This window comes from Oncorhynchus keta, chromosome 27 (genome assembly GCF_023373465.1).
Source record: "Oncorhynchus keta strain PuntledgeMale-10-30-2019 chromosome 27, Oket_V2, whole genome shotgun sequence".
Classification (NCBI taxonomy): Eukaryota; Metazoa; Chordata; class Actinopteri; order Salmoniformes; family Salmonidae; genus Oncorhynchus; species Oncorhynchus keta.
Window position 1 is genome coordinate 11,690,829 of NC_068447.1, and position 20,871 is coordinate 11,711,699.

Sequence of the window (20,871 nt, forward strand, 5' to 3'; positions counted from 1 at the left end):
TAGACAAATCAGAACAGCTGCTTTACTCTGCTGCAGACAGCGTTTACTGCTACAGTCATGATGTGCTTTACTCTAAAGCACAATGGAACAAACAAAGTCTATGCGATCTAACCCTAAGATGGGAATCAAACTGTGTTCAAGCTCTGTGCTTAATGTAATCTCCAATTGAAAATAATTTACAGTAGAAATTACACTCAATGTATTGGGCCCTCTGTGTCATCTTGCCTTGTATACATTTATCCTTTCAGTTTCCACAAAATAATAGTATCACAATGTCCATTTATATTTTCTGTCAAGTGAGTAAATCCTATGTCGTATTCAACTCGGGGGTTGGAATACAGCACTTCCCTGCTAGGAGTGACCTCTCTCTCCTTGTTTTGCTGGAAAGACCTCAAAACCAGCAGCTGTAGGTTGTCTGTCAAACCCAAAAGCCAGCCTCCCTTCAGCCCAGCATACTCTGCCCCCTGCAGCCGGCAGTTGGACAAAAAAAAAAGGAAAGTATGTCTCCCTTCCTCTGAATCCATCCTTAGAAAATATGTGCTTTTTGTGAGAGAAGTCAATCGTTCACGGTGTCTACCAAAATGCTGAAGCACAGGGTTAGAGACCATCTAAAGCACAGGGTTAGAGACCGTCTGAAGCTCAGGGTTAGAGATCGTCTGGAGCACAGGGTTAGAGACCGTCTGAAGCACAGGGTTAGAGACCATCTGAAGCACAGGGTTAGAGACCATCTGAAGCACAGGGTTAGAGACCGTCTGAAGCACAGGGTTAGAGACCATCTGAAGCTCAGGGTTAGAGATCGTCTGAAGCACAGGGTTAGAGACTGTCTGAAGCACAGGGTTAGAGACCGTCTGAAGCACAGGGTTAGAGACCATCTGAAGCTCAGGGTTAGAGACCATCTGGAGCACAGGGTTAGAGACCATCTGAAGCACAGGGTTAGAGACCATCTAAAGCTCAGGGTTAGAGACCATCTGGAGCACAGGGTTAGAGACCATCTGGAGCACAGGGTTAGAGACCATCTGAAGCGAGACCCGATTGAAGACCAAGACCAGAGCAAATTGAGTCTGAGTCAACACCGAGACCAGAACAATGAGAGTCCAGTTCAAGACCATGACTGCGATTGTTTCAAATCGCCACCACAATAAGAGCTCCTAATGTCCAGTGTTTCTGCGTTCATATGTCAGAAAAACATGTGGATAGTTTTTAGACATTTAAAAATGGTGAAGAAACACACAGGAAAATAGAGAGACACTCTATGATCACAAACCCAAACATGTTTCTAATAGATAGAAATACCAATGATATATGTAACAAATTCCTCATTCTGCCCTCTCTTGGTGAGCGTGCAACTTTAAAGGGTGATAAGAATGTTTTGTAGACTGCAGGAAAAAATGTTGTTCCCAAAGCTTCAGAAGACGATATCAGCCCACTATTACAGGACTAGTAAAGGCCCAGTGCACTACTTTTGTGAAGAAATGTATTTTCTTCCAAAAATATATATATATATTTTTTTAAATTAATTATATATTTTTTATTCTGATTTTCAAGCACCCCTACTTCCCGCAGCAATGGTTTTGAGGATATTTTTCAATGAAAGAAAAGGACAGTAAGACAAGTAGGAAGCGATATCCTGACAAGAGGTGTGGATATTTGGCCTGGCAAAGCGCTGTTATGCGTTGACTGAATGGGAGCTGATAATGAGTTTTTAAAAACTTTTTACTGGTCTCTGGAAGAAATTACGAGTCCTCATTGTCCGAGATCGAGTCAAGACGGAGTAAAAATGTATCCTGCACCGAGACAAGTCCGACAACACTCAATATTGTTAACTAACTTCCAAACGAGCATCAATGCCATACAACACTCATTCTGTGGCCTCCAAACTGCTCTTAAACGCTAGTAAAACTAAATGCATTCTCTTCCACTGATCGCTGCCCACACCAGCCTGCCCGACTAACATCAATACTCTGGACGGTTCTGACTTAGAATATGTGGACAACTATAAATACCTAGGTGACTGGCTCGACTTTAAACTCTCCTTCCAGACTCATATTAAGCATCTACAATCCAAAATTAAATCTAGAATCGGCTTCCTATTTCGCAACAAAGACTCCTTCACTCACGTTGCCAAACATACCCTCGTAAAACTGACTATCCTTCCATTCCTCGACTTCGGCGATGTCATTTACAAAATAGCCTTCAACACTCTACTCAGCAAACTGGATACAGTCTATCACAGTGCCATCCATTTTGTCACCAATTCCCCATATACTACCCACCACTGCGACCTGTATGCTCTCGTTGGCTGGCCCTTGCTACATATTCAGCGCCAGACCCACTGGCTCCAGGTCATCTATAAGTCTTTGCTAGGTAAAGCTTCCGCCTTATCTCAGCTCACTGGTCACCATAACAACACCCACCCGTAGCACGCGCTCCAGCAGGTATCTCTCACTGGTCATCCCCAAAGCCAACACCTCCTTTCCCCTCCTTTCCTTCCAGTTCTCTGCTGCCAATGACTGGAACGATTTGCAAAATGGCTGAAGTTGGAGACTTATATCTCCCTCACTAACTTTAAGTATCAGCTATCTGAGCAGCTCACCGATCGCTGCAGCTGTACATAGTCCATCTGTTTATAGCCCATCCAACTACCTACCTCATCCCCATATTGTTTTTATTTACTTTTTTTTGCTCTTTTGCACACCAGTATCACTACTTACACATCCTCATCTGCACATCTATCACCCCAGTGTTCATTTGATAAATTGTAATTACTTCGCTACTGAGGCCTATTTATTGCCTTACCTCTGTACTTTTGTTTATTCCATGTGTAACTCTGTGTTGTTGTTTTTGTCACACTGCTTTGCTTTATCTTGGCCAGGTCGCAGTTGTAAATGAGAACTTGTTCTCAACTGGCCTACCTGGTTAAATAAAGGTGTTCTCAACTGGCCTACCTGGTTAAATAAAGGTGTTCTCAACTGGCCTACCTGGTTAAATAAAGGTGTTCTCAACTGGCCTACCTGGTTAAATAAAGGTGTTCTCAACTAGCCTACCTGGTTAAATAAAGGTGTTCTCAACTGGCCTACCTGGTTAAATAAATGTGTTCTCAACTGGCCTGCCTGGTTAAATAAAGGTGTTCTCAACTGGCCTACCTGGTTAAATAAAGGTGTTCTCAACTGGCCTACCTGGTTAAATAAAGGTGTTCTCAACTGGCCTACCTGGTTAAATAAAGGTGTTCTCAACTGGCCTACCTGGTTAAATAAAGGTGTTCTCAACTGGCCTACCTGGTTAAATAAAGGTGTTCTCAACTGGCCTACCTGGTTAAATAAAGGTGTTCTCAACTGGCCTACCTGGTTAAATAAAGGTGTTCTCAACTGGCCTACCTGGTTAAATAAAGGTGTTCTCAACTGGCCTACCTGGTTAAATAAAGGTGTTCTCAACTGGCCTACCTGGTTAAATAAAGGTGTTCTCAACTGGCCTACCTGGTTAAATAAAGGTGTTCTCAACTAGCCTACCTGGTTAAATAAAGGTGTTCTCAACTGGCCTACCTGGTTAAATAAAGGTGTTCTCAACTGGCCTACCTGGTTAAATAAAGGTGTTCTCAACTGGCCTACCTGGTTAAATAAAGGTGTTCTCAACTAGCCTACCTGGTTAAATAAATGTGTTCTCAACTGGCCTACCTGGTTAAATAAAGGTGTTCTCAACTGGCCTACCTGGTTAAATAAAGGTGTTCTCAACTGGCCTACCTGGTTAAATAAAGGTGTTCTCAACTGGCCTACCTGGTTAAATAAAGGTGTTCTCAACTGGCCTACCTGGTTAAATAAAGGTGTTCTCAACTGGCCTACCTGGTTAAATAAAGGTGTTCTCAACTGGCCTACCTGGTTAAATAAAGGTGTTCTCAACTGGCCTACCTGGTTAAATAAAGGTGTTCTCAACTAGCCTACCTGGTTAAATAAAGGTGTTCTCAACTGGCCTACCTGGTTAAATAAAGGTGTTCTCAACTGGCCTACCTGGTTAAATAAAGGTGTTCTCAACTGGCCTACCTGGTTAAATAAAGGTGTTCTCAACTGGCCTACCTGGTTAAATAAAGGTGTTCTCAACTAGCCTACCTGGTTAAATAAAGGTGTTCTCAACTGGCCTACCTGGTTAAATAAAGGTGTTCTCAACTGGCCTACCTGGTTAAATAAAGGTGTTCTCAACTGGCCTACCTGGTTAAATAAAGGTGTTCTCAACTGGCCTACCTGGTGAAATAAAGGTGTTCTCAACCAGCCTACCTGGTTAAATAAAGGTGAAATAAAAATTAATACAAATATGTGGTCTCATGAACGGACTCTGCAACACCGCTGAAGCATAATCCACTCTGCAACAGAGCTCCTCACTAATCAATGTTTATCTGCAACAGAGCTCCTCACTAATCAATGTTTATCTGCAACAGAGCTCCTCACTAATCAATGTTTATCTGCAACAGAGCTCCTCACTAATCAATGTTTATCTGCAACAGAGCTCCTCACTAATCAATGTTTATCTGCAACAGAGCTCCTCACTAATCAATGTTTATCTGCAACAGAGCTCCTCACTAATCAATGTTTATCTGCAACAGAGCTCCTCACTAATCAATGTTTATCTGCAACAGAGCTCCTCACTAATCAATGTTTATCTGCAACAGAGCTCCTCACTAATCAATGTTTATCTGCAACAGAGCTCCTCACTAATCAATGTTTATCTGCAACAGAGCTCCTCACTAATCAATGTTTATCTGCAACAGAGCTCCTCACTAATCAATGTTTATCTGCAACAGAGCTCCTCACTAATCAATGTTTATCTGCAACAGAGCTCCTCACTAATCAATGTTTATCTGCAACAGAGCTCCTCACTAATCAATGTTTATCTGCAACAGAGCTCCTCACTAATCAATGTTTATCTGCAACAGAGCTCCTCGCTAATCAATGTTTATCTGCAACAGAGCTCCTCGCTAATCAATGTTTATCTGCAACAGAGCTCCTCGCTAATCAATGTTTATCTGCAACAGAGCTCCTCGCTAATCAATGTTTATCTGCAACAGAGCTCCTCGCTAATCAATGTTTATCTGCAACAGAGCTCCTCGCTAATCAATGTTTATCTGCAACAGAGCTCCTCGCTAATCAATGTTTATCTGCAACAGAGCTCCTCGCTAATCAATGTTTATCTGCAACAGAGCTCCTCGCTAATCAATGTTTATCTGCAACAGAGCTCCTCGCTAATCAATGTTTATCTGCAACAGAGCTCCTCGCTAATCAATGTTTATCTGCAACAGAGCTCCTCGCTAATCAATGTTTATCTGCAACAGAGCTCCTCGCTAATCAATGTTTATCTGCAACAGAGCTCCTCGCTAATCAATGTTTATCTGCAACAGAGCTCCTCGCTAATCAATGTTTATCTGCAACAGAGCTCCTCGCTAATCAATGTTTATCTGCAACAGAGCTCCTCGCTAATCAATGTTTATCTGCAACAGAGCTCCTCGCTAATCAATGTTTATCTGCAACAGAGCTCCTCGCTAATCAATGTTTATCTGCAACAGAGCTCCTCGCTAATCAATGTTTATCTGCAACAGAGCTCCTCGCTAATCAATGTTTATCTGCAACAGAGCTCCTCACTAATCAATGTTTATCTGCAACAGAGCTCCTCACTAATCAATGTTTATCTGCAACAGAGCTCCTCACTAATCAATGTTTATCTGCAACAGAGCTCCTCACTAATCAATGTTTATCTGCAACAGAGCTCCTCACTAATCAATGTTTATCTGCAACAGAGCTCCTCACTAATCAATGTTTATCTGCAACAGAGCTCCTCACTAATCAATGTTTATCTGCAACAGAGCTCCTCACTAATCAATGTTTATCTGCAACAGAGCTCCTCACTAATCAATGTTTATCTGCAACAGAGCTCCTCACTAATCAATGTTTATCTGCAACAGAGCTCCTCACTAATCAATGTTTATCTGCAACAGAGCTCCTCACTAATCAATGTTTATCTGCAACAGAGCTCCTCACTAATCAATGTTTATCTGCAACAGAGCTCCTCACTAATCAATGTTTATCTGCAACAGAGCTCCTCACTAATCAATGTTTATCTGCAACAGAGCTCCTCACTAATCAATGTTTATCTGCAACAGAGCTCCTCACTAATCAATGTTTATCTGCAACAGAGCTCCTCACTAATCAATGTTTATCTGCAACAGAGCTCCTCACTAATCAATGTTTATCTGCAACAGAGCTCCTCACTAATCAATGTTTATCTGCAACAGAGCTCCTCACTAATCAATGTTTATCTGCAACAGAGCTCCTCACTAATCAATGTTTATCTGCAACAGAGCTCCTCACTAATCAATGTTTATCTGCAACAGAGCTCCTCACTAATCAATGTTTATCTGCAACAGAGCTCCTCACTAATCAATGTTTATCTGCAACAGAGCTCCTCACTAATCAATGTTTATCTGCAACAGAGCTCCTCACTAATCAATGTTTATCTGCAACAGAGCTCCTCACTAATCAATGTTTATCTGCAACAGAGCTCCTCACTAATCAATGTTTATCTGCAACAGAGCTCCTCACTAATCAATGTTTATCTGCAACAGAGCTCCTCACTAATCAATGTTTATCTGCAACAGAGCTCCTCACTAATCAATGTTTATCTGCAACAGAGCTCCTCACTAATCAATGTTTATCTGCAACAGAGCTCCTCACTAATCAATGTTTATCTGCAACAGAGCTCCTCACTAATCAATGTTTATCTGCAACAGAGCTCCTCACTAATCAATGTTTATCTGCAACAGAGCTCCTCACTAATCAATGTTTATCTGCAACAGAGCTCCTCACTAATCAATGTTTATCTGCAACAGAGCTCCTCACTAATCAATGTTTATCTGCAACAGAGCTCCTCACTAATCAATGTTTATCTCCTGGGTAACCAAACTCCCTTTTAACACGAGATGTAATAGCATTGCAAAATGTTAAAATATGAAACATTTTCAAGAATCTAACATAATGTGTTCATCCTGAACTTTATTGATAGTCACTGAGCTGGGTTTCACCACATGTCTCTGTCTGTCTGCTATCACACGATAAGCTTCTCACTTAAGTTCACTGGAAAACTGTTGAGAAATACTTGAAAATACCAAGTCATTTTTCACCCTCACCCAGCCAATAAATATCTCAATATCAACATGAGATATTCCACTTTACATCTCTGTCCATCCCAAAAATCTCCCTCCTTCTCCAATCAATCTTTTTTCCTTTTTGGATCACAGGTTCCCGGTGTGAGGAGTGTGCCCCAGGTTACTACGGTAACCCCTCCCAGCCAGGTGGGCGGTGCCAGCCGTGCAGGTGCAGTAACAACATTGACATGTCAGACGTGGATGCATGTGACCGGAGGACAGGTGAGTGTAAGAAGTGTCTCTACAACACAGAGGGACCGGACTGTGGCGTGTGCAACAGCGGTTACTATGGAGACGCCTCGCGACGCAACTGCAGAAGTGAGTGACTGTTGAAGCAGCCCTTTTTACACACACAAAAAAACTTGACAACCATTAATTTTTAGACTGTATATGTTGTGGACCCTGGTAAATGTTTCATCTACTTGTTTCTGTTTCCTCAAGAGTGCACCTGTAACTTCCTGGGCACAGCGCAAACCCAGTGTACAGCACGGGATGAGTGTGTCTGCCAGCGTGCCACAGGGCAGTGCCTGTGTCTACCCAACACTATCGGCCTGACATGTGACCACTGTGAGCCCAACTACTGGAACCTGGCTAGTGGGCGGGGCTGTGAGGCCTGCGGCTGTGAACCCAACAACGCTGTCAACCCGGCCTGCAACGAGGTGTGGGTGTGGTTCCATTACTAAGGTGCTTCATGGGATAAACCTCTTCTGTGACCTCATGCTCATGTTTGTCCTCTCTGTGCCCCAGTTCACTGGACAGTGTCAGTGCCGTGACGGATTTGGTGGGAAGATCTGCACAGATTGCCAAGAGAACTACTGGGGCGACCCAAGGATCCAGTGTAGAGGTCAGCATTAGCAGAAGCTCCATGTAACATGTTATTCATAAGAGTGGCATCAAAATATCAGCAGCAGACATATACTAACGATCTCTGACTTCCTCTCTCTCTCTCTCTCTCTCTCTCTCTCTCTCTCTCTTCCTCTCTCTCTCTCTCTCTCTCTCTCTCTCTCTCTCTCTCTCTCTCCTCCTCTCTCTCTCTCTCTCTCTCTCTCTCTCTCTCTCTCTCTCTCTCTCTCTCTCTCTCTCTTCTCTCTCTCTCTCTCTCTCTCTCATTCTCTCTCTCTCTCTCTCTCTCTCTCTCTCTCTCTCTCTCTCTTTCTCTCTTTCTCTCTCTCTCTCTCTCTCTCTCTCTCTCTCTCTCTCTCTCTCTCTCTCTCTCTCTCTCTCTCTCTCTCTCTCTCTCTCTCTCTCTCTCTCTCTCTTCTCTCTCTCTCTCTCTCTCTCTCTCTCTCTCTCTCTCTCTCTCTCTCTCTCTCTCTCTCTCTCTCTCTCTCTTTCTCGCTTTCTCTCTCTCTCTCTCTCTCTCTCTCTCTCTCTCTTTCTCTCTCTTTCTCTCTCCCTCTCTCTCTCTCTCTCTCTTTCTCTCTTTCTCTCTCTCTCTCTTTCTCCCTTTCTCGCTTTCTCTCTCTCTCTCTCTCTCTCTCTCTCTTGGCATGGGAATCATGTTAACATTGGCAAAGCAAGTGAAGTAGATATTATACAAAAGTGAAATAAACAATACAAATGAACAGTAAACATTACACTCACAGACATTCCAAAATAATAAAGACATTTCAAATGTCGTATTATGTATATATACAGTGTTGTAACGATGTGCAAATGGTTAAAGTACAAAAGGGTAAATAAATAAGCATAAATATTGTATTTAAAATGGTGTTTGTTCTTCACTGGTTGCCCTTTTCTTGTGGCAACAGGTCACAAATATTGCTGCTGTGATGCTACACTGTGATATTTCACCCAGTAGATATGAGAGTTTTATCAAAATCAGGTTTGTTTTCATATTCTTTGTGGATCTGTGTAATCTAAGGGAAATACATGTCTCTAATATGGTCATACATTTGGCAGGAGGTTAGGAAGTGCAGCTCAGTTTCCACCTCATTTTGTGGGCAGTGAGTACATAGCCTGTCTTCTCTTGAGAAGGCCACTCTCAATAGCAAGGCCATGCTCACTGAGTCTGTACATAGTCAAAGCTTTCCTTGAGTTTGGGTCAGTCACAGTGGTCAGGTATTCTGCCATTATGTACTTTCTGTTTAGGGCCAAATAGCATTCTCGTTTGCTCAATTCTTTCCAATGTGTCATGTAATTATCTTTTTGTTTTCTCATGATTTGGTTGGGTCTAATTGTGCTGCTGTCCTGGGGCTCTGTGGGGTGTGTTTGTGAACAGAGCCCCAGGACCAGCTTGCTTAGGGGACTCTTCTCCAGGTTCATCTCTCTGTAGGTGATGGCTTTGTAATGGAAGGTTTGGGAATCGCTTCCTTTTAGGTGTTTGTACAATTTAGCGGTTCTTTTCTGGATTTTGATCATTAGTGGGTATCGGCCTAATTCTGCTCTGCATGCATTATTTGGTGTTTTACGTTGTACACGGAGGATATTGTCTTTGTGTTGTTTGTTTATCATTTTCCACTTTTCCCAGAAGTTCTTCAATTACATTGATCTGATTTCTGACGTGCTGTTCCTTCTTTTTCCGTAGTGTATTTCTGTATTGTTTTAGTGATTCACCATAGTGAAGGTGTAGGTAGACTCGGGTTTTCTGGGTCGCTATGTTTTTGGTTGGACAGGTTTATCAATTTCTTTCAGTAGGTTTTTGCATTTCTTCATCAGACCATTTGTCATTGTTGTTCATTTTCTTCGGTTTTCTGTTTGAAATGTTTAGATTTGATAGGGAAGCTGAGAGGTCAAATATACTGTTTAGATTTGATAGGGAAGCTGAGAGGTCAAATATACTGTTTAGATTTGATAGGGAAGCTGAGAGGTCAAATATAATGTTTAGATTTGATAGGGAAGCTGAGAGGTCAAATATACTGTTTAGATTTGATAGGGAAGCTGAGAGGTCAAATATAATGTTTAGATTTGATAGGGAAGCTGAGAGGTCAAATATACTGTTTAGATTTGATAGGGAAGCTGAGAGGTCAAATATAATGTTTAGATTTGATAGGGAAGCTGAGAGGTCAAGTATACTGTTTAGATTTGATAGGGAAGCTGAGAGGTCAAATATACTGTTTAGATTTGATAGGGAAGCTGAGAGGTCAAATATACTGTTTAGATTTTCAACTGCCTAGTTTACACCTTCACTATTACAGTGGAATGTTTTGTCCAGGAAGTTGTCTAAAAGGGACTGAATTAGTTGTTGCCTAATTGTTTTTTATTTATTTATTTATTATTATTTCCACACTAGATTCCTTCCATCTATAGCATTTCTTAATATTACTCCGTTCCTTTGGCTGTGATGCCTCATGATTGAGTATTGCTCTGTTCAAGTCGACTGTGATTTTGCTGTGGTCTGATAGGGGTGTCAGTGGGCTGACTGTGAACGCTCTGAGAGACTCTGGGTTGAGGTCAGTGATAAAGTAGTCTACAGTACTACTGCCAAGAGACGAGCTATAGGTGTACCTACCATAGGAGTCCCCTCGAAGTCTACCATTGACTATGTACATATCCAGTGTGCGACAGAGCTGCAGGAGTTGTGACCCGTTTTTGTTGGTTATGTTGTCATAGTTGTGCCTTGGCATATGGGGGAGGGAATGCTGTCCACTCCAGGTAGGTGTTTGTCCCCCTGCGTGCTGAGGGTGTCAGGTTCTTGTCCAGTTCTGGCATTTAGGTCGCCACAGACTAGTACATGTCCCTAGGTCTGGAAATGATTGATTTCCCCCTCCAGGATGGAGAAGCTGTCTTCATTAAAGTATGGGGATTCTAGTGGGGGGATATAGGTAGCACACATGAGGACATATTTCTCTGTCGAGATCATTGAAAAATGTCCCTGTTTTGATTAATTTAATAGCGTGAGTTAGGTCTGCTCTATACCAAATTAGCATACCCCCTGAATCCCTTCCCTGTTTCACACCTGGTAGTTTGGTGGATGGGATTACCAGCTCTCTGTCACCTAGAGGGAAACCAGTGGGTCCATCTCCTCTAAACTGTTTCTTGTAGGGTGACAGTCTGAATTTCTGATTTCTTTGGTGAAGTCCAGGTTCCTGCTCTTTAAGCCAAAGGCAGATGACCTCAGGCCTCGGATATTCCAGGATGAGTTAGTGATGGCTTTGTGTTCCATAATGTGTCCAATGTTAGTCGTGTGGTTTGGCTTCAGGCCAGTAAGTGTGAGCAGAGCCTGCTGAGCTTCTGGGTCATGCCATCGGCTTGGGCTAGTGTAAGAGTGGGGGTTGGCCCTGTTTGCCTGCTCACGGCCTGGGCGTATGTTTGACATCCATGTTGAGGCCCTCTTTGCGGGAGTGGGGGGCAAGGAGTGGGCAGGAGGGGCATAAGTCTGAGGGCAGGAGGGGGCCTAAATGGGGTGTGGGCATGGTTGACTTGGGGGTGTGTTGATTGGTTGGGGTGGGGGTGTTGTGGCCTGGATGTAGGTCCTCTCGGTGTGTGGGAGGGTGTGAGGGGTTGTCAGGAGGGCTATCAGGGTGGCTGACAGGGGGGGTGCTCAGAGGGGTGGAATCCCCTGGGCTTGGGCTTCTTCATTTGTCTGTCTCGCTATGTTGTTGACGCTATGGTCAGGGTCTGGGGTGGACTGTTCTGCTATGGTGTTGAGACTTTTGTCGGGTGCTGAGGTGGGCTGTTCTGCTGGCTTCTCTGCAGGGGTGGCCACCTCTCTAATGGGTTGTTCTCTGTCACACGCCATCCCCATCACCCTCTCCTCCAGCAGTCTGATCCTCTCCTCTAGTGCTCTGTTCTTCTCCTCCAGCAGTCTGATCCTCTCCTCTAGTGCTCTGTTCTTCTCCTGCTCCTGCTCTTTGTCCTGTAGATGCTGTCTCACTGCAGTCCAGAGTGCAGATCTGTCTCTCTCCACCTCCAGCTCTCCAGGTCTAGTTAAGGGGTTGTTGTTGTGCTGGACTGTTGTCTGGGTCTGTGCTGACTGGACTGTAATCACCTGCTGTTCCAGCTCCACCTGCCTTACCTCCAGCTGGGTGAATTCAACCCTCATTTGAATGGTTGACTTTCCGCTTGAGGGTGCTCGTCTGTGGGTTTATGTAATGAGAGGTCTGGTCTGATCTTCTCGGCGTGGGGGTATCTTTCTCAAGGTAGAGCTTCTCCTGCTGAGCTACTTCTTTGATTGGGTGAAAGTCCAGCTGAAACTGTTTGCTGTTCCAGACTTATAGAGATGTGTATATTAATTAGCTGACTCAGAGTCCTTGTTGTTTATCATCCCAAGTTTCCACCCATCGGTAACAACCCCTCTCTTAACAAAGGGGTAGTGTGTTAATATAGCACTGTGCCATGTCAGCGGATGGTCTGTGTTAATATAGCACTGTGCCAGGGGATGGTCTGTGTTAATATAGCACTGTGCCATGCCAGCGGATGGTCTGGTTAATATAGCACTGTGCCAGGGGATGGTCTGGTTAATATAGCACTGTGCCAGGGGATGGTCTGTGTTAATATAGCACTGTGCCAGGGGATGGTCTGTGTTAATATAGCACTGTGCCATGCCAGCGGATGGTCTGGTTAATATAGCACTGTGCCAGGGGATGGTCTGGTTAATATAGCACTGTGCCAGGGGATGGTCTGTGTTAATATAGCACTGTGCCAGGGGATGGTCTGTGTTAATATAGCACTGTGCCATGGGATGGTCTGTGTTAATATAGCACTGTGTCAGCGGATGGTCTGTGTTAATATAGCACTGTGCCAGGGGATGGTCTGTGTTAATATAGCACTGTGCCATGGGATGGTCTGTGTTAATATAGCACTGTGCCAGGGGATGGTCTGTGTTAATATAGCACTGTGCCAGGGGATGGTCTGTGTTAATATAGCACTGTGCCAGGGGATGGTCTGTGTTAATATAGCACTGTGCCAGGGGATGGTCTGTGTTAATATAGCACTGTGCCAGGGGATGGTCTGTGTTAATATAGCACTGTGCCAGGGGATGGTCTGTGTTAATATAGCACTGTGCCAGGGGATGGTTTGTGTTAATATAGCTCCATGCCAGGGGATGGTCTGGTTAATATAGCACTGTGTCAGCGGATGGTCTGTGTTAATATAGCACTGTGCCATGGGATGGTCTGTGTTAATATAGCACTGTGCCAGGGGATGGTCTGTGTTAATATAGCACTGTGCCAGGGGATGGTCTGTGTTAATATAGCACTGTGCCATGGGATGGTCTGTGTTAATATAGCACTGTGCCAGGGGATGGTCTGTGTTAATATTGCACTGTGCCAGGGGATGGTCTGGTTAATATAGCACTGTGCCAGGGGATGGTCTGTGTTAATATAGCACTGTGCCAGGGGATGGTCTGTGTTAAAATAGCACTGTGCCATGCCAGCGGATGGTCTGTGTTAATATAGCACTGTGCCATGCCAGCGGATGGTCTGGTTAATATAGCACTGTGCCATGCCAGGGGATGGTCTGTGTTAATATAGCACTGTGCCAGGGGATGGTCTGTGTTAATATAGCACTGTGCCATGCCAGCGGATGGTCTGGTTAATATAGCACTGTGCCAGGGGATGGTCTGTGTTAATATAGCACTGTGCCAGGGGATGGTCTGTGTTAATATAGCACTGTGCCATGCCAGGGGATGGTCTGTGTTAATATAGCTCCATGCCAGGGGATGGTCTGGTTAATAGAGCTCCATGCCAGGGGATGGTCTATGCCAGGGGATGGTCTGGTTAATATAGCTCCATGCCAGGGGATGGTCTGGTTAATAGAGCTCCATGCCAGGGGATGGTCTGGTTAATAGAGCTCCATGCCAGGGGATGGTCTGGTTAATATAGCTCCATGCCAGGGGATGGTCTGGTTAATAGAGCTCCATGCCAGGGGATGGTCTGGTTAATATAGCACTGTACCATGCCAGGGGATGGTCTGTGTTAATATAGCACTGTGCCTTGTCAGCGGACGGTCTGTGTTAATATAGCTCCATGCCAGGGGATGGTCTGTGTTAATATAGCACTGTGCCAGGGGATGGTCTGTGTTAATATAGCTCCGTGCCAGGGGATGGTCTGGTTAATATAGCACTGTGCCATGCTTGGGGATGGTCTGTGTTAATATAGCTCCATGCCAGGGGATGGTCTGTGTTAATATAGCACTGTGCCATGCTTGGGGATGGTCTGTGTTAATATAGCACTGTGCCATGCTTGGGGATGGTCTGGTTAATATAGCACTGTGCCATGCTAGGGGATGGTCTGGTTAATATAGCTCCATGCCAGGGGATGGTCTGTGTTAATATAGCACTGTGCCATGCCAGGGGATGGTCTGTGTTAATATAGCTCCATGCCAGGGGATGGTCTGTGTTAATATAGCACTGTGCCATGCTAGGGGATGGTCTGTGTTAATATAGCACTGTGCCATGCCAGGGGATGGTCTGTGTTAATATAGCACTGTGCCAGGGGATGGTCTGTGTTAATATAGCACTGTGCCAGGGGATGGTCTGTGTTAATATAGCACTGTGCCATGCCAGGGGATGGTCTGTATGGAAGATACGGTTGCTTATGTTCCCATTTTTATAATAGTCAGCAAAAAAGTCTCTTGATTTTCAATAAGGAGCTTAATTTTGTACTCTTTTCATGTCTTATTATTCCTTACATTCAAAGGGTACTGTATTTGAATGACCTCTGAACAGTGGGAGGGTGCTTCTAAGGCCTCTCCATTTGGTTGGGGCTGCTCGAGCTTTGACGCCTCTCACTTGACACGTCAGTGCTAATTGAAGTTGTATCAAGCTTGGTAGCCTTAACTTAACATTCAGTCCTTATAAAGTAAAATATATCATTGTGATGTATTTTTCTTCATGTTTAAAAACAAAAATGTATAGCTTCAGACTATTACTCAGTCAGTTCCAGGTTGGATGGTGTTTCCAGGTCTCTGTTTGTTTGCCAGAGCATTTGCTGTATAGTTTGGGAATAATAATCTTTGGTAGTTGTAAGCCTTCCAGGAAATTCTGTAATTACTCTCTCCATCTCTCTCCCTCTCTCGCTTTCCCTCTCTCTCTCTCTCTCTCTCTCTCTCTCTCTCTCTCTCTCTCTCTCTCTCTCTCTCTCTCTCTCTCTCTCTCTCTCTCTCTCTCTCCTCATCCGTCTCTCTCTCTTTCTTTATCTCTCTGTCCATCTCTCTCTCTCTCTCTTAATCTCTCTGTCCATCTCTCTCTCTTTCTTTATCTCTCTGTCCATCTCTCTCTCTTAATCTATCTCTCTCATCTCTCTCTCTTTCTTTATCTCTCTGTACATATCTCTCTCTTTTCATCTCTCTCTCTTCATCTCTTTGTCCATCACTCTCTCTCCTTTCATCTCTCTCTCCACCTCTCTCTCTTTCTCCATCTCTCTGTCCATCTCCCTCTCTTTTCATCCATCTCTATCTCTCTCTTCATCTCTCTTTACATCTCTCTCTCTCAGCCTGTGACTGTGACTCCCGGGGCATAGAGACCTCTCAGTGTGGCCAGAAGACAGGCCACTGCGTGTGTCAACAGGGGGTGTCGGGCGTGCGTTGTGATCAGTGTGCCCGGGGCTTCTCAGGCCAGTTCCCTAACTGCCAGCCCTGCCACCAGTGCTTTGGAGACTGGGACCGGGTGGTACAGAACCTGGCTGTCCGAACCAAGACCCTGTCGGAGCGGGCTGTGGAGATCCAGAACACGGGCCTGACTGGAGCCTATGAGAAGGCCTTCAGAGACCTGGAGGAGAAGCTGGCACGAGCTCAGGGCATCGTCAATGCCCGCAACACCACCACAGAGGCAGTCAGCAGCCTGATGGAGCTCATTGAAGACCTCAGGTACAAGGCATACACACGGACACTATTATACTTTACATAACAATACACATACAAAGGTAGACTCTGTCTGAATCAAGATTCACCATGAATACCCCTCTCCTCCAGTTTTGTAGTTTAACTGTAATTTCCTTCCCCCTTTCTCTTGCAGGTCTCAGATAGGGGAGACCACAGATGTACTGAATCATCTGGAGGGAGACCTGACCAGTGTAGGGAACAGTAATGTTGAGGCCAGTAATGAGCTCAGTGCTCTAGAGAGAGAGGCCAAAGAGCTCAACCTGACCTCAGATCAGCTCCACCGCCAACTGGACATCCTGAAGAACTCTAACTTCCTGGGTGAGCAGAGACGTCCTGTCCCCTTTCCACCAGGGGGATTCTGGGATACGTGGTGCCTTAATGGCTGGTGTTATCAATGTTTTTTTTTGTAGAAATACTTTTGAAACATTAGTTAAATGTGTCTTTCTTATTTTCGGGCCCCTCTCCTTCACCCAGGTGCATATGAAAGCATCCGAAGCTCCTATAATAAGTCCCGTGACGCAGAGCGGCGAGCCAACCAGTCCACCACTACCACGCCCAGCACTGTCAGCCAATCAGCAGACACCCGCCGCAAGACAGAACGCCTCGTCTCTGCCAAGAAAGACGACTTCAACCGCAAGAACGCCGCCAACAAGCGAGCCCTGGGGGACCTCAATGCCAAGGCACAAACCCTGGACATGAAGAAGATCAACGAGAAGGTGAAGCATCAACATAAACAGCCAGATACAAACGGTCAGTGTTATGGAAAGTTATGAAAATCTACTTATCTGATACATGTTCCACGCTGCCCCCTTTGACCAGGTCTGTGGGGGCCCTGGCGATTCCCCCTGTGTAGAGAGCCATTGCGGAGGGGCGGGTTGCCGTGACGACGAGGGGAACAGGCACTGTGGAGGCCTGAACTGCAACGGTGCCGTAGCGATGGCAGAGAACGCCTTGGAAAAGTCTAAGCACGCAGAGAAAGAGCTGAACATAGCCATGAGGGAGGTAGAGGAGCTCTTCCACAAGGTCCGTTACTCCAAGTGGACACACTCTTTAATAGATAAACACAAACTGTCTTGACAGGAAAGGAAGACTTGCTAAATCTGTTGTGACATGTCATTAATGAAAACATACCCCCTACAGTATCACCTACAGTATGAGGGTACATTATACATTTTAGTCATTTAGCAGACACTTATTCAGAGCGACTTACAGTTAATGCATTCACTAGGTGAGATAACGACCTATCACAGTCATAGTAGGTCAAACGTTTCTACAATGAAGCAGCTAAAGTCGAGGGAATTGATAAGTTATCCCTGGTTCTCTGTATCCCCCTGTTTGGCTTCTCAGGTGGCAGATGCCAAGACCAAGGCGGAGGAGGCAAAGGGTAAAGCCCAGGCAGCTCTGGACAAGGCCACCAACACCAAGAACAAGGTGGAGCGCTCCAACAACGACCTGCGGGACCTCATCAAGCAGATCAGGGACTTCCTCATGCGTGAGTTCGCTTCTAGGAAAACCTTTTGGGGAAAAGTGACAGAGAATTCAGATATTAGAGGAAAAGTGAGTTCAGACCGTGGCCACATTGGGCCATACAAACAATGTATCTTCACCTCGGGATAGTCATCATGATCATTAAGTATTAACTTCCAATCTGCGTCAAAAATCTCTTCACTGATCTGAATATATTTTCTGTCTCCTTGCAGAGGAGGGTGCTGATCCAGACAGCATTGAAACGGTGGCTAACCGTGTCCTGGAGCTGTCCATCCCAGCCTCACCACAGCAGATCAGACACCTGGCAGAGGAGATCAAGGACCGGGTCCGGAGCCTCTCCAACGTAGACACCATTCTGAAACAGACACAGGACGACGTGCGCAAGGCAGAGCAGCTGCTGCAGGAGGCCAAGAAGGCCAGGTGTGTGTGTGTGTGTGTGTGTGTGTGTGTGTGTGTGTGTGTGTGTGTGTGTGTGTGTGTGTGTGTGTGTGTGTGTGTGTGTGTGTGTGTGTGTGTGTGTGTGTGTGTGTGTGTGTGTGTGTGTGTGGAGGGTTATAGTATGTAGAGGGTTATAGTATGTGGAGGGTTATAGTATGTGGAGGGTTATAGTATGTAGAGGGTTATAGTATGTAGATAAGTATGTAGAGGGTTATAGTATGTGGAGGGTTATAGTATGTGGAGGGTTATAGTATGTAGAGGGTTATAGTATGTGGAGGGTTATAGTATGTAGAGGGTTATAGTATGTGGAGGGTTATAGTATGTGGAGGGTTATAGTATGTAGAGGGTTATAGTATGTAGAGGGTTATAGTATGTAGAGGGTTATAGTATGTGGAGGGTTATAGTATGTAGAGGGTTATAGTATGTAGAGGGTTATAGTATGTAGAGGGTTATAGTATGTAGAGGTTATAGTATGTGGAGGGTTATAGTATGTGGAGGGTTATAGTATGTGGAGGGTTATAGTATGTAGAGGGTTATAGTATGTAGAGGGTTATAGTATGTAGAGGGTTATAGTATGTAGAGGGTTATAGTATGTAGAGGGTTATAGTATGTGGAGGGTTATAGTATGTGGAGGGTTATAGTATGTGGAGGGTTATAGTATGTAGAGGGTTATAGTATGTAGAGGGTTATAGTATGTAGAGGGTTATAGTATGTGGAGGGTTATAGTATGTGGAGGGTTATAGTATGTAGAGGGTTATAGTATGTAGAGGGTTATAGTATGTGGAGGGTTATAGTATGTGGAGGGTTATAGTATGTAGAGGGTTATAGTATGTAGAGGGTTATAGTATGTGGAGGGTTATAGTATGTGGAGGGTTATAGTATGTGGAGGGTTATAGTATGTGGAGGGTTATAGTATGTAGAGGGTTATAGTATGTAGAGGGTTATAGTATGTAGAGGGTTATAGTATGTAGAGGGTTATAGTATGTGGAGGGTTATAGTATGTGGAGGGTTATAGTATGTAGAGGGTTATAGTATGTAGAGGGTTATAGTATGTGGAGGGTTATAGTATGTGGAGGGTTATAGTATGTAGAGGGTTATAGTATGTAGAGGGTTATAGTATGTGGAGGGTTATAGTATGTGGAGGGTTATAGTATGTGGAGGGTTATAGTATGTAGAGGGTTATAGTATGTAGAGGGTTATAGTATGTAGAGGGTTATAGTATGTAGAGGGTTATAGTATGTAGAGGGTTATAGTATGTGGAGGGTTATAGTATGTGGAGGGTTATAGTATGTAGAGGGTTATAGTATGTAGAGGGTTATAGTATGTGGAGGGTTATAGTATGTGGAGGGTTATAGTATGTAGAGGGTTATAGTATGTGGAGGGTTATAGTATGTAGAGGGTTATAGTATGTAGAGGGTTATAGTATGTAGAGGGTTATAGTATGTGGAGGGTTATAGTATGTGGAGGGTTATAGTATGTGGAGGGTTATAGTATGTAGAGGGTTATAGTATGTAGAGGGTTATAGTATGTAGAGGGTTATAGTATGTGGAGGGTTATAGTATGTAGAGGGTTATAGTATGTAGAGGGTTATAGTATGTGGAGGGTTATAGTATGTGGAGGGTTATAGTATGTAGAGGGTTATAGTATGTAGAGGGTTATAGTATGTAGAGGGTTATAGTATGTAGAGGGTTATAGTATGTGGAGGGTTATAGTATGTAGAGGGTTTATAGGGTTATAGTATGTAGAGGGTTATAGTATGTAGAGGGTTATAGTATGTAGAGGGTTATAGTATGTAGAGGGTTATAGTATGTAGAGGGTTATAGTATGTAGAGGGTTATAGTATGTAGAGGGTTATAGTATGTAGAGGGTTATAGTATGTAGAGGGTTATAGTATGTAGAGGGTTATAGTATGTAGAGGGTTATAGTATGTAGAGGGTTATAGTATGTGGAGGGTTATAGTATGTAGAGGGTTATAGTATGTGGAGGGTTATAGTATGTAGAGGGTTATAGTATGTAGAGGGTTATAGTATGTAGAGGGTTATAGTATGTAGAGGGTTATAGTATGTAGAGGGTTATAGTATGTAGAGGGTTATAGTATGTAGAGGGTTATAGTATGTAGAGGGTTATAGTATAGTATGTAGGGTTATAGTATGTAGAGGGTTATAGTATGTAGAGGGTTATAGTATGTAGAGGGTTATAGTATGTAGAGGGTTATAGTATGTGGAGGGTTATAGTATGTAGAGGGTTATAGTATGTGGAGGGTTATAGTATGTAGAGGGTTATAGTATGTAGAGGGTTATAGTATGTGGAGGGTTATAGTATGTAGAGGGTTATAGTATGTGGAGGGTTATAGTATGTAGAGGGTTATAGTATGTAGAGGGTTATAGTATGTAGAGGGTTATAGTATGTAGAGGGTTATAGTATGTGGAGGGTTATAGTATGTAGAGGGTTATAGTATGTAGAGGGTTATAGTATGTAGAGGGTTATAGTATGTAGAGGGTTATAGTATGTAGAGGGTTATAGTATGTAGAGGGTTATAGTATGTAGAGGGTTATAGTATGTGGAGGGTTATAGTATGTAGAGGGTTATAGTATGTAGAGGGTTATAGTATGTAGAGGGTTATAGTATGTGGAGGGTTATAGTATGTAGAGGGTTATAGTATGTAGAGGGTTATAGTATGTAGAGGGTTATAGTATGTAGAGGGTTATAGTATGTAGAGGGTTATAGTATGTAGAGGGTTATAGTATGTAGAGGGTTATAGTATGTAGAGGGTTATAGTATGTAGAGGGTTATAGTATGTAGAGGGTTATAGTATGTAGAGGGTTATAGTATGTGGAGGGTTATAGTATGTAGAGGGTTATAGTATGTAGAGGGTTATAGTATGTAGAGGGTTATAGTATGTAGAGGGTTATAGTATGTAGAGGGTTATAGTATGTAGAGGGTTATAGTATGTAGAGGGTTATAGTATGTAGAGGGTTATAGTATGTAGAGGGTTATAG

The 20,871-nt window shown here is 43.9% G+C and overlaps 1 protein-coding gene across 1 annotated transcript in view; it reads left to right on the forward strand.

Moving 5' to 3' along the window:
* LOC118375334 (laminin subunit beta-2-like) overlaps positions 1–20,871 on the forward strand; it is a 119,135-nt gene that overhangs the window by 95,102 nt on the left and 3,162 nt on the right. Inside the window, exons 22-30 of the mRNA XM_052481679.1 lie at positions 7,277–7,501; positions 7,625–7,842; positions 7,931–8,027; positions 15,559–15,931; positions 16,080–16,264; positions 16,421–16,662; positions 16,766–16,969; positions 17,294–17,438; positions 17,647–17,854. Coding sequence (XP_052337639.1) covers positions 7,277–7,501; positions 7,625–7,842; positions 7,931–8,027; positions 15,559–15,931; positions 16,080–16,264; positions 16,421–16,662; positions 16,766–16,969; positions 17,294–17,438; positions 17,647–17,854 — 1,897 coding nt within the window. The remainder of the gene's footprint in view (positions 1–7,276; positions 7,502–7,624; positions 7,843–7,930; positions 8,028–15,558; positions 15,932–16,079; positions 16,265–16,420; positions 16,663–16,765; positions 16,970–17,293; positions 17,439–17,646; positions 17,855–20,871) is intronic.